Genomic DNA, 13,999 nt, shown 5'->3' on the forward strand with positions numbered 1-13,999 from the left:
TGCCTTCGCGATCTGCTTACTGTTTACTTTCATGATCTTTAGGCCCATGTTTTCTTTGTGCATTGTGGACACTCCTCTTCCTACTTTTTCTCCTCCTTGTACAAAAACTGGGTGGAATCAGTGGTCTTCTGAGGAATGGCGTGTTTTGTTGTGCTTCTGGAGCCAGTGTTTTGTTTTAATATTTTAAAATAACTCGTTTTTTATAACATGTTTCTACCATATAGTTAACATTTTGTTACATAATCTTAAAAATTTTAACTTCTTTGTTTAAAATTTTGGCAGTTTCCCTTCTACCAGCATAGTTCTACTCTTCTCTACAAATAAATGTCAAGCATTTTGTGTGTTGTCTTTCACTCTTGCTTTCTTTCCTTTTTATTTTTTTCTTCAAGTGTCACATCTTTACCAGGAGACTGGAGGCCTAGTTTTCTTTTTGTAATATAAGAAATGCCTATTTCATATAAATGACAATAATAGGTATCTATTTTTGTGACTACTTAGAACTACATTACTTAGGTTACAAGTAATGTTTAATAGTCTGTATCCATTTGGTATGCCCAGAAAATATTTTGAACATCAATGTAAAATAATTTTCTTTCCTTGACTAGGAAATTATAAGTAATTATTTACTTGTTTTATTCAGTTTACTCTCAATTCAGAAGATTTTTGACATTGAAGGGGGAAAAAAAACCCTAAGCCACTGAAAGGATCCGTTTGGAGATACTTTTTCCTGCCCTACAGCCTTTGAATGTTGTACTTGAAGGCAGTACTGGACCGGGAGAGGGGTTTAAAGTTCAAATACCACTTTTGATTCACACTCTGCTGAGGTTATGTGCTCACCTTCCTATATCTTCCTTTGTTGTTAATTGTACTGAAGAAAGATATCTGTCACAAGGAGGAAAAAATGGTTAGTGGCTTTCCAATTCTTTAAAATTGTTACAGATTTGACATTATTAAATTGTGGCTTTTGAATCAGACATCTTAAGGTTTACTCATTTCTGTCACTACTATTTCAGTGATCCTTTGTGAGAATGATATGTAGGTCTGGAAGAGAAGGAAGCTAGAGGCAGATGAACATTTTAATAAAAATGAAAATCTTTCCAAGAGTTTCACACAAGGGCTAGTGTTCAGTTTATTTATTACTTGCTGTTATAAAACCCTCCTTCTTAGAAAGTAAGCATTAGCCAGGCTGTTAAAGTGTTCTCATTAGTTTTTCCCCCTCCCCCTCAAGAAACTTTCATACTAGAATGATCTAGCTACCTAATTGAAAGACTCCTGTTTTTGTAAGGTTGTAAGTATATCTCTTTAGATAGAAGAAATTAAGGTTATTCTTGAGTTATTGATCTTATAGTCATAAATGTATCAGCTGTTGAGAACATGCCTTCTTGATTTTTGTTAGCAATGTGCATGAAATGCTTAATTGGGAAGCTTGGAAATACAATTAAATCTTTGTATGTTGTAAGTTTGCAATGGGTTTTCTTGCTATTGGTAAGATTATGAAGAAACAAATTCTTTGAGGAAATTTTAGTATCTTAATGGAGTGGAATTATATTCATAGGGCTCTTTAAATGATATACTGTAATGTTTTTATATATTGAATTTTGGAGGAATACCTTTCTTAACTAGAATTTGAATTTAATTTGTTTTATATTGGCATTGTGTGCTAGAGTACATGTCGTTTCATGACCGAATTGGAATTAAATAGCAGATCTTGAACCTTGGGGAATGTTCACCGTGGTAACAGCTTCTTGGCCAATTGCCAGTCTTTTGTGTAAAGTTATACAGAACTGCAAGTGTGTAGACACTCAGATTCTGAAGTTCAGGAAGGGAGCTGCAGCTGGTCACATTATAATTGCATTTGTGGGTTTTAGAATAAAATGCCAGGGAATCACCCTGTATCAGTACACTGATTCCTAAAAGGAATCTGTGGTAGTTGAAAACTGATGAAGCTGTGGTTTAACAATTTCCCCACATGATTAAGAAACAGACAAACAAAAATTTCTTCTTTCTGTATGGGTGTGTTTGTGTGTGTGTGTGTGTGTGTGTGTGTGATGTGGTACATTCTATCACTTCAGTGTTTTTACTGCCATTTATAAATTTTCCTTGTACATAAACTTCTTGTTTCTAGACTGAATGATTTACTTCAGAGGTAAACTATTGGCATATCAGGTTTAATCTATTTGATTATTAATTATTACACTTATTGTCTGAATTTTAAGATTGATTTATTTATGCATACAGGAACTGGGGTAAGGCCAGAGGTGTGGGGGTGGGAGCATGGCGGTGTGTGAGAGGTTTCACCAGAGACAGAGTGGGGAGCAGAACAGGCAGATCTACTGAAATACACGGCTGAGGGAACAGCAGGCAAGACAGGAGAGGTCTGCTGAGACAGGTTGGTAGCTCTCTGGCTAGCTGGGGATCTGCAGAGGCTGCAGATAGCTTCACAGTGCTGTGCTTAATCCCTTGCGCCACCACGGAAGCCCTATTGTTTGAATTTTTACTTTAGCTAAAGCTACAGCTTTTTTTCATGTGCTCTCTGCTCTGAAGAAGTTGAAACATGGTGTGAGGCTTATCATTTTTCTATCCTTATTTTCCTCTAAGATTCCCTGCCCTTTCCTATCTTTGCATATCCTTTATGAAGTCATCACTTAACTGCTTCTACTCCCCCTACCCATCTCCAGTTTTAACTGGAGGTAATCGCTCCTAAACTCAGATTTCTTGGGATACTTGTAATTTCCTGCTGCACATTAGGGACTTGTAAATGTCCTTAGGGACTGGGAACCATATGTCAGATCTTTGGTTTTTTTCCCCATACTTGGTCTCTGGTGCAGCGTAAAGCAATATATGTTTGAAAGTTTGGATATTGTTAACCCTCTTCTGAAAATAGGGAAGGTTACATTAACTCTATAACAATATGTCCTCTGATCACGTCTAAAGAATGAAAAACCATAGAACGTTTTTTGCCGAAGAAGACCTAAATAATGATATACGTGAGCTATGGCTGTTCCATTTATCTCCCAAGAGGGACATGCTTACAGAGCAGTTTTCCTTACTTCTGATATAAACAGGCCATCCAGAAGAAGCACATGCACAAAAATGAAAAGTGGGTCACTATCTCAAGACACAGATAGCAGCCATAAAAGGAATAATTTTGATTAAATATAAACCCACTCCGGGCCTCCCTGGTGGTGCAGGTGGTTGAGTGCAGCGCTGTGAAGCTGTCTGCAGCCTCTGCAGTGCCAGTTTGATCCCCGCCGGTGGCGGAGCAACCCACATGGCAATGGCAGACCTCTCCTGTCTCACCCACTGCTCCTCTCAGCAGTGTATTTTGGTCTGTCTGCCTGGTCTGTTCCCCACTCTGTCTCTGGTGAATCCTCTTACCTTCCCGTACATCTGGCCTGTACCCCGGTTCTTGTAAAAATAAAAGAAAAAAAAAATCTTAAAAAAATAATTAAAAAAATATAAACCCACTCCTTCAAGAGATAAATCAGATGAACTGAGTTAGAGTTAACTGAAGATTTCAATAAAAATAAAAATCTTGGGCCTCCCCTGGTGGTGCAGTGGTTGAGCGCTGGGCTGCGAAGCTGCCCATAGCCTCTGCAGAGGTGGTTCGATCCCCCCGGCCGCCAGTGAGGGTCCCACATGGCGCATAGACCTCTCCTGCCCCCTCAGCAGTGTATTTTGTCCCTCTGCCTGTTCTATTCCCCGCTCTGGCTCTGGTGAATTCTCTCACCCTCCCATGCTTCTGACTGTACCCAGTGCTTATAGAAATAAATAAATCTTAAAAAAAAAATAAAATCTCCCCAGTTTTTCACACATTCAGTTTATTGTTTGTTAAGCAGTATTTTCTTTGTGCTTACCCTAACTTCCCTTCCCAGTCAATACAAAAAGAAACAAAGATACAAATTGGTCAAGAAAAAACAAAGATTGAAATGAGGAATTTTGATTTCTTATGCAGGTATCCCTTTGAAATAGAAAATACTGAATACATTATTTTGTCATCTGCGCCCTGTAGGTTAACTTGATAGCTGGGGATTGGGGGTTAACTTGATAACCTTGTAGGTTAACTTGATAGCACCTTGTATGTTAACTTGATAGCTGCGCCTTGTAGGTTAACTTAATGCTGCAGTTACTGGCAGAAGCAAGGAAGGGAGGGAAGGCGGGAGGGACTGAGTGAGGGGAGGAAGAAGTGACTGGTGATAGCTTGATAGCACTGAGACTTTAACTGCTGTGCCCCCAGGGAGGACCAGTCTTAAATTAGTTTAAAACTACTTTAAGATCATATTTGGTTCAAGGAATTTGGTTTTGAGACTAATCTATATAGCCAAGATGATAGTATTGCTTGTCTCAAAGTGTTAGAAGTAAAGGAAGATACCAATCCCCCACCTACCTTGCCTTCTTATAGCCTATTTCCTGATCTGACATCTCTAAAATGTTATCTGATATATTTTTAAAATATTTTTTATTTTTAATGTTCAATTTACTTACAATTTCTTAAATTTCTGAAAGTTCTTTCTTTTTACTAACAGAGAAGTGAACCTTTCTTTTCCTTACCTGACAAGTAGTCTGTTAGCAGTAGAGCTCATCTTTTCTTGAAGTCATCTAAAATCACTAAATAAAAACATGCTTAAGTATAAATTTAATAGCCTGAAAGTTGGTCATACATATCAATATAGGTAGTTCCTGACTTTTGTTTGTCAGACACATGAAGTCCTGTGTAGATGAAGATGCCAATCGTGGGCCTCTTCTCCTAGAGAGGTCCTATTCAAGTTATCTGAACCTGCTCAGCATTCTCCTATCATGATTTCTCAGAGTCAGGAGCATAGAAAGAAGAAAAAGAGGAGTAGAACTTTTTATAATATTATTTCAGCTACGCTTGGGGAACCAGGTATGTTTTCATGCTGTGGTATCTAATCATATTTATAACATTTATTTCAAGTTGGAAATGTATTCCAGGTTTCAGAGGACCAATCTTAAAAGCTTTTGAAGCACAGTATATCGTTATCTACTTTTTTGTACTACTTCTTCTGCTGTCATCTTCTCAAAGGGAAAATTAAGAGTAGCTACATTTTTTTTAGGTGTTAGAGTTAGCATAAATCTTACCATATAGCTTCAACACAATTATAAACCAGTAAGAGATTTTTAGAACTTGTTTATCTTAAGTCCTTCTGTTTGCCTTGGTATTTTTAATACCAGTATTAATTGGTATAGTTTCCAATTTGAAAGCAGCTTCTTAGCTAAAGACTAAAGCAACCTGACAACATGTAAATTCTTGTTCATTTCTTACTTTTGCTACTTATTTTCTTTTGACCTCTGGGCCAGGGAGGAAGAAATCAAAACAGAGGAATGGGGCAGCTAGAGAAAGAGGAGCTATGGGGTAGTTCTTGGTTACACAAAGGCAGGCAAGACCGTTTATTGATCTTCTCCCACATGCCTGGCACTCTTAAAAGTTGGGTCTATGGAAGCTGGTACTTTCCTTTCATCATGATCATCATGATCATCATGAAATAACATTCTCAAAAGAGAATTACACAAACACATAATCAGCTCTAAATTTGTTCATAACAAGTATTCAATTTTTCTCTCTAGATTTTGTAGCCAATTTATTACTATAATGCTGTTATTAAAACCTACAAATTCATTAGTGTTGAAAATGTGTAAAATCAATATTGATTTGTATTATAAAAATTTTTAATTCTCTGACTTGTCTAGCATCTTCGCAGAGCACAAATAAGCATTTTTGCTTCTCAGATCTTTAAGTTTAGTTTGTTCGTGTGCACTTTTCTAGACGGTGAGAAATGTAGATCACATCGTGGTGTTTTTGTTGAATATTGGCAAGTGTTCCTTTTGTTTCCAGAAAATCTCTAATTAGAGTTAACAATACAGTAAGTCCTTGTAAAACTATTCCATCACTCAAGGAGTGAACATTAGCAAAAAACATGTAGTAAATTTAATACCTTCTGTTTCTTTTAATGGTGGTGATTCACAGCATCTGCACATAAATATTGAACCGTTCCAATAACTGCGTCCATGATACAGTTCAGAGCACATATATTTTCAGTGTTATCACACGGTGGAACAAATATAAGAAAAATAATTCTAGGGTCTCCCCTGGTGGCGCAGCAGTTGAGCGCTGGGTCTTGAGCGCCCGTTCAATCCCCAGCTGCTGGCGAGGGTCCCACATGGCTGGCAGACCTCTCCTGCCGCCCACTGCTCCCCTCAGCAGTGTATTTTGTCAGTCTGCCTGTTGTGTTCCCCGCTCTGGTGAATTCTCTCACCCTCCCACGCTTCTGACTGTACCCAGTGCTTGTAAAAATAAAGAAATAAATCTTTAGGGCCTCCCCGGTGGTGCAGCGGTTGAGCGCTGGGTTGCGAAGCTGCCTGCGGCCTCTGCGGCGCCGGTTCGATCCCCGGCTGCTCCCCGGCCACCGGAGGAGGATCCCACATGGTGCGCAGACCTCTCCTGCCGCCCGCTGCTCCCCTCAGCAGTGTACTTCGGTCCTTCTGCCTGCTCTGCTCCCCACTCTGGCTCTGGTGAATTCTCTCACCCTCCCGCGCTTCTGTCTGTACCCAGTGCATGTATAAACAAAAACAAAACAAAACAAATAAAATAAATAAATAAAAACATGCCTCTATATAAAAAAAAAAAAAAAAAAAAAAGAAATAAATCTTTAAAAAAGAAACATAATTCTAGCCAAAAAAAATCCATATTTTTCATCTCACATAACTGGCTTATTGTTTCTATAGAAGCTTTTTCCTATCTAACTGAAAGTGACATGTAAAACACTAGAAAATATCTACAACGGAAGATCTAATATTTTTAAGGTTGCAAATGGATGGCAGATATTCCTCTGTAAATTTGAAGTCATTTGAGATAAAATGGAACAAAAGGATCAGTTGTCCAGTGTCTAGCAACTCATGTAAAGCTAAAAATAAATTAGAATTTTTCAAATGTTGAATTGATATTTAATGTTATTGGAAAGATCTTTTATTCACTGACAACTGCTTGGTGGATCAATTGAAGTTCTTTTACTTTTGGTAAAATGATGTGTTTTATATTCTTTTTCTCAAATTTAAAAAGCAATTCCCCTAATTGAAATAAAGACTTAATTTTTCATCTCTTCATTTAATAATGGTTTTCTTTCTTGAGCAAGCATTCAAGACAATAGCTGGCCAAAATTACAAGCTCAAATCCTTTAATAATCAGAAATTTTTTGTTATATATTTAACTTTAATTTCATTTATTAGGACTACTTTCATTGATTGCTTTTGGGCTGTTGAGAGGCAGTTTTTTATTAAATTAATATGCATTTGCTGAAAATGACTTAACATTATTTTATCTTAAAACATCAAACCACTACTTATTTTGCTCTATTGCGGCAAATTGTAATTGCCATTCTCTGTAAAAATTGTGACATACCTTTTCCACTTCATTGTGTCTCATTCATGTGCCTTTTTTTAATTAAAAAAATTAACTCTTAATTTTTAAAGCTAGAAAATAGTTACAATTAAACTGTTACATTTAGCTACCAAGTATGACTTACACAGGTTTCACTGTAATTCATCCTGTCTGCTTAAAATATTCAGACATACTCTATCTAGTGCTACACTGTTACATAAAAAATAACTTCAACTGAATCATTTTCTTGACGCAAACTAGATTGATGATGGGCTTATGTGTAATACTAGAAGAGATATATGCCTATCATGTACACTGCAATACATCTCATACGATCTAATAATAAAAGTGAAATATAGTTTTTCTAAAGCCATAAATTTGTGTTTAATGGGAAAATGTTTTACACTGCTTGTTTTAAATTAAAAAAAATTAAAATTTAGTTCCTCAATTGTATTAATCCCATGAGCATAGCTTTGAATCTTAGAGCACCATATTTGCTTCAATGATCAAGTTCAGAGAGATGAAGCAGCTGGACTTAAGCCCAGACTAGTTCATAATGGAGCAAGGTCAGACAAATCTATATTTTAATATGTAAAAATGTTGCTTTAATAAATGTGATTTTTATATCCTAGGCTGAATCCATGTCACATCAAAAATAATCACTTTAATAGGAAAAAAATCAGTCATTTCATTTAGTTTGAAATCTCTTGTTTCTTTAAAGAAAGCAGTTGCTTTCTTAGTGAAGATTAAGGGATTCACTTTTTAATTAGGTATTATGACATCCTGTAAATACTTGAAAGATGATTTAAATATACCCTTAGACATCATTTCCCAGATGAACACTAGCATTTGGAGTTTTTTTTTTTTTAATTTTTTTAAAAGATTTATTTATTTATATAAACACTGGGTACAGTCAGAAGTGTGGGAGGGTGAGAGAATTCACCAGAGCGGGGAACAGAACAGGCAGACTGATGAAATACACAGCTGAGGGGAGCAGTGGGCGGCAGGAGAGGTCTGCCCGCCATGTGGGACCCTCGCTGGAGGCCAGGGATTGAACCGGTGCTGCAGAGGCTGCGGGCAGCTTTGCAGCCCAGCGCTCAACTGCTGTGCCACCAGGGGAGGCCCTGGAGTTGTTTTGAACACTGGTAATATTTTGTCTGAAATACATGCATAAGTTTATGCACATAGAATGAAAATGTAAGGAGGAATTAGAGTAACAGTGCAGTTTCTCAGTGAATGTGGAGGAATCAGTGCCTTAAGCTCTAATTTACAGAATAGACTTTGCCCGCTTAACATATATGTGAAGAGGAAGCAAGAAGTCAAATCATAAAGCCAATAAGAATGATTCTCCTGCTGTTGCTGGTACTTTGATCATAGAGAAATGGTCCAGGATGTAAAAGGTAACTTAGGCTCTTCATGGAAATGCTGGGGATTCACATGGGAATTTGCCCCATAGAGAATCTTGATTGACACCATAAGTAGTCAGTTAATGGGGGTGAGGTCATGTTAAATATCCTATGTAATATACCAGTTAAGTTTTCAAAATTATTTTACTTTTAAAATTTTGACTCCTATAAATAAAAGAAACAAGTATGATTTTAAAAATTATTATGTTCTCTAATCCCGTTTTCATAGACTGGTTTCAGATGTGTAAGTAATGGATTTTTTAATTTTGCTATTGATTACCTAATTTTTATTAATTACGATGCATTCAGTTTTGTTGGCTCAGAATGAAAGTGTTAACTATCATTATTCTTTGGTAGTTATAGTAAGTGGTTTTATACAAAGCTGCTATTCAAAAAAAATAATATTGATACTAGCTCGTAAGTTGTTTCTCTTCAAAGTGACTTTATCCCAGGAGAATACTGAATGCTAATGTACAAATTAAAGTTTATTATGTTTGATTCCTAATGTTTTATGCTAATTGGTTTGTTAAAACACATGCATACATACTATCAGTTTTAAAGAACACCATATATATTTTCTTCAAAGCAGTTGTAAGTTTCCTGAAAATTGTAGTCACTGTTCTATACTTTTGTTTTCTCGCATCTCGGAATGAGGTGTCATTTTCCTCTCAACCATCTGTATTTAATTTAATTATGTTTGAAGGGTATAGCCTTATTTTTAATTTTTTCATTTAAATATATCTGTAGGTTAATTACTCTTTGCCTTAAATCTCACCTTCCCTCAAACTCCCCATTAATTTGAGTTGGAAAATATCACCTTGAAGCTATGGGCTTAATGCTAGATGAGTAGAATTGGTGCTTTTTATTTCATTTTCCATGTATTATGTACCACTAAAAAGAATTTGAAAGAATGTAGCAGTTTTCATTTTTGAAGGAGAAACTGAAGTGCTTTTGAATTAAAGTATGAAGTGACTAGTGTTCATTGCCTATGTGGCTTTTTAGAAAAAGTTCTTCAGAAACATTCTATTGTGGATTCCAAGTTCTCTTTAAATTTTACCACCTACAGTAACTGCCTGCAGAGTCATGTGATCATCTTGGCAGCAGCCAGGCCTTTTAGTGATTTCATTACTGTGGTTTCCTCAAGCTTTCTACACACATTGATTAATATTTTCCTTGCAGTTATCGCTGTGATGATTTTGTGGTTAATGACACCAAGCTGGGACTGGTACAGAAAGTCAGAGAACACTTACAGAACTTGGAAAAGTAAGTAATAGGCCTTAGGTAAGAAAGGGAACAGAATGGGATTGAGGGCCCTTTAGAATTTTTCAGTGACATTTTTGTTTATGAGTTCTATAACTTCATCATGTTTTCAGTGTGTTTGAAATGGTAGTAAAATAAACTTTGGATGTGGCTTCCTAAAACTGTGCCCATAGTTGTTGATGATAGCTGTGTATTTATTTCATTTAAAATTTATCACTATATCCAAGGGCCCAAGGGCCTGTTTTTTGAGTTAGTGCCCACCAACTTATTAGCTACTCAGTATACTGGCAGTGGCAGCTTTGGAGGTGCAAGGAAAGCTCAGAATGTGATATAAACTCATTATTGAGTTACCTTTGATATAGAAAAACCTTGTCAAATGCATTATGAGGTCTTCTAAGCACTAACATTTATGCATTGTTTTTAAAGGAAATGAGGTTTAATTATATTATAGTTCTCTTTATTTGTATATAATAGCACAAGATACTAGTGTGTTCCTTTATCCTTAGGGGTAGTTATACCACTTGAAATTATAAGAAGCTATGGAATGTTTTGTTATCACAAAGAAGTACTTATATAGCTTTTTCTTGCTATAGCCACGTATGTTATTCAGATGAAACTCACTGGAACAATGTTAAAGTAATAAACAAAAACCCAAATAGCATTGCCTAAAAGCTACAGTGGATAGAAACATGACCATGGAGATTTGTGTGCTATGGAACTTTCTGAAGTAAAGGAAATGTTCTATGATCTGCACTGTCTAATATGGTAGCCACTACCCACATGTGGTTCTTAAGTACATGAAAAGTGGCTAGTGTGAATAAGAACTGAATTTAAAATTTTAAGTTTAAGTAGCCACATGAGTGGCTACTGTATGATATAGAATCTAGAGAATTCAGCCATTTTAAGAATGACCATGGGTAAAATTTAATCTTATGATTTAAAAAGCTAACTTCTATATTTAATACATTAAAACTGAAAGTTAACTATTAGCCATGTTACTACATTGTATATGTACTGTTTGTGATTTAACTTCTCTTCTTATATAACGGAATTGATCTCCTCTTACTATTCCTCTGAGAAGGAGTACACACAGTTACACAGTCAGTATGTCTGATCCTCTGAAGGTCATCGTAGTTCATTTGGAAATTCTGCAAAGAAAAATAGTTATATATTATTTTGGATTAACCTGGTATTTTCAGAAGATGGGAAAGAACTGGCACACTTAAAAGTCCGACTTTTAATAACAATTTTTATTTCCTTTAAATTAGTTTTCTTGAGACATTACTTGTTTTTTTCAGCATGAACATTATCTGCTTTTATTTTTTAAATTTTTTACATCATTGTTCATTTTTAAACAATACTGACTTCCCCCCACCCCCTCAGGGGTAGTCCCCATAGAGACATAATTTTAAAGTGACCCTTTGGAGATAGGATCAAGAAAAATTTGGAATAATTTAAATTCTACATTTCTGTGCTAGTTAAGATTGGTTTTAGGCTCTCCTGTGAGCATACTTGAATCAAATGATTTTGTATCATCTATACCTTATCATCCCTTAAATTCATATTATATCATAATTTATTATGAGAAATGAGCAAGACATGATGAAAATTAAGAAAGAAATAGCTTTGTATATGATACTTACTGTTTACTCTCAGAATACTCATGTCAGACCTGGATTTCCTGTTTGTTATGAGGAATGGGTTTTCTTGTTTTTTTGAAGCTTCACAATTGATTAGGCAGATAGAAGGGTGGGAAGGGGGGATTGTCTCACAGACTACATCTACCTGGCCAGTTTTTCTGGGAAGTGCCTGGTAGTTGCAATTTCCAGTCCCACCCCGCTGGAGGAGCAGCTGGAGGAGCAGTGGGGGCTTCCAAGCAAAGTAGAACTCCTTCAAATACCTTCAAATACACAGTGGGCCTAATAGGTTACTTCCTCTTGTAAGCAGCCATGCCAGGTGCTTAGGATAGCTAAGTTTATTCTTTTTTTTTTTTTTTAAAGATTTATTTATTTATTTATACAAGCACTGGGTACAGTCAGAAGCGCGGGAGGGTGAGAGAATTCACCAGAGCCAGAGCTGGGAGCAGAGCAGGCAGAAGGACCGAAGGACACTGCTGAGGGGAGCAGTGGGCGGCAGGAGAGGTCTGCGCGCCATGTGGGACCCTCCTCCGGTGGCCGGGGAGCAGCCGGGGATCGAACCGGCGCCGCAGAGGCCGGGGGCAGCTTCGCAACCCAGCGCTCAACCGCTGCGCCACCGGGGAGGCCCTAGCTAAGTTTATTCTTTATTCTGCTGTACACATGTATACATTGTCTTTTTGACTGTGTTTGTTTGTGTCTTAACAGCTCAGCTTTCACAGCTGACAGGCACAGGAAAAGAAAACTTTTGGAAAATTCGTCACTAAACAGCAAGTTATTAAAAGTAAATGTAAGTAAAATTTGCTCAAATATGAATTAGTTGACATCTAATCGCTGTTTTATTACAAGTCTAACATTAATGTTTGCCACTTGTGCTAATGATTTGTAGTTTGACTGAATACCCCAGGGTGTCCACCCATCTGTGCCTTGCTTTCCATCAGGATCACTACTGCACACTCCATTGTCTTAGCAAGCGTCCCTTCTTAACAGTTACTCATGTATCTTTTATTGGATCCCGAAGATCCTTGCTCTCTTCTATTAAAGGTCCCTAGTGCAAATTCTGTGTCTGAAATTTTGCTAAGTTTTAATTCTTAGGACTTTTTAATACAACTTCACCATAAAAGAATATGCTTCCTCATTCTGGTAACCATCTATTACCAGATGTATGAACCAATAGTGGGTTAGGAAAACTTAAAGATCACTGAATATTTTTATATTAGTGCACAAAATTATATTAGTAATTTTATCTCTGCCGTCATGCTGGCTGTGTTGGATATATACTTAACTAAAGGTGTTATGATTTTGTGAAAGAAAGTGCTGAAGTGCTCTCTGGTCATCTGAATTATGGATAGAGATGCTATGGGTTGGGTTAGTAGGTTAACCTCCCAGGTGTAGTATTCCAACATCATGGTGTATTTGTAGAGCTAATCAGAAAATCAAGCCTAGTCTTTAAGAAAAGTTCAGGTATTTTTAAAGATTGATATCCCATTATTAGGAAAACATGTACTGGTTATTTATGCATAGTTTTAAGCTAAAAGTTTGAGGACAGAAATACTTGGGGTGTATATGTTTTATATATTTTCTTTTTTTTTTTTTTTTTTTAAAGATTTATTTATTTATACAAGCACTGGGTACAGTCAGAAGCGTGGGAGGGTGAGAGAATTCACCAGAGCCAGCGGGGAACAGAACAGGCAGACTGACGAGATACACTGTTGAGGGGAGCAGCAGGCGGCAGGAGAGGTCTGCGCGCCATGTGGGACCCTCAACCGGCGGCCGGGGATCAAACTGGTGCTGCATATGCTGCGGGCAGCTTTGCAACCCAGCGCTCAACTGCTGCGCCACCAGGGAGTCCCCAATGTTTTATATATTTTCAATTGCTAGTAGTTCTAATAGACTCTTACTAAATATTAAACTATTTCCTTTAAGGATCTTCCTGGTTTTTGCATTGCGTACTCCATGATACTTATTAATGTTGATTTCCTCATAAATTTCCATAAAATACACCCATTTAGAGCAATCCCAGAAGCAGTAACAGTCTTCTAAAAATATGTAGACACTTACATAAAGTGAAAAGAAGTTTGAAATATTCATTGCACAGAAAAGGGCCAATTCCAAATACTGACTTTTGCTTTGCTTTCATCTTTGAGACAGTTGGCCTTCTCAGTGTTACATGGCCTCTTTTTGTCCCATTTTACAGGGAAGCACCACTGCCATTTGTGCCACAGGCCTTCGGAATTTGGGGAACACATGTTTCATGAATGCCATCCTTCAGTCACTCAGGTGATAATCAGAGCTAAACTATC

At 36.9% G+C, this 13,999-nt stretch overlaps 1 protein-coding gene across 15 annotated transcripts in view; it reads left to right on the plus strand.

The window, feature by feature from the left end:
* The window catches only part of USP3 (ubiquitin specific peptidase 3), a 210,770-nt gene that overhangs the window by 151,092 nt on the left and 45,679 nt on the right, over window positions 1–13,999 (plus strand). For all 15 annotated transcript variants that reach the window (XM_054687963.1, XM_054687969.1, XM_037502653.2 and 12 more), the window contains 3 exons: window positions 9,982–10,065; window positions 12,405–12,486; window positions 13,894–13,976. In XM_054687963.1, the coding sequence (XP_054543938.1) occupies window positions 9,982–10,065; window positions 12,405–12,486; window positions 13,894–13,976 (249 nt within the window). The remainder of the gene's footprint in view (window positions 1–9,981; window positions 10,066–12,404; window positions 12,487–13,893; window positions 13,977–13,999) is intronic.

The sequence above is a fragment of the Talpa occidentalis genome, unplaced genomic scaffold (assembly GCF_014898055.3).
Source record: "Talpa occidentalis isolate TD23 unplaced genomic scaffold, MPIMG_talOcc4v2.1 talOcc4.11, whole genome shotgun sequence".
In the NCBI taxonomy this organism is placed as follows: domain Eukaryota; kingdom Metazoa; phylum Chordata; class Mammalia; order Eulipotyphla; family Talpidae; genus Talpa; species Talpa occidentalis.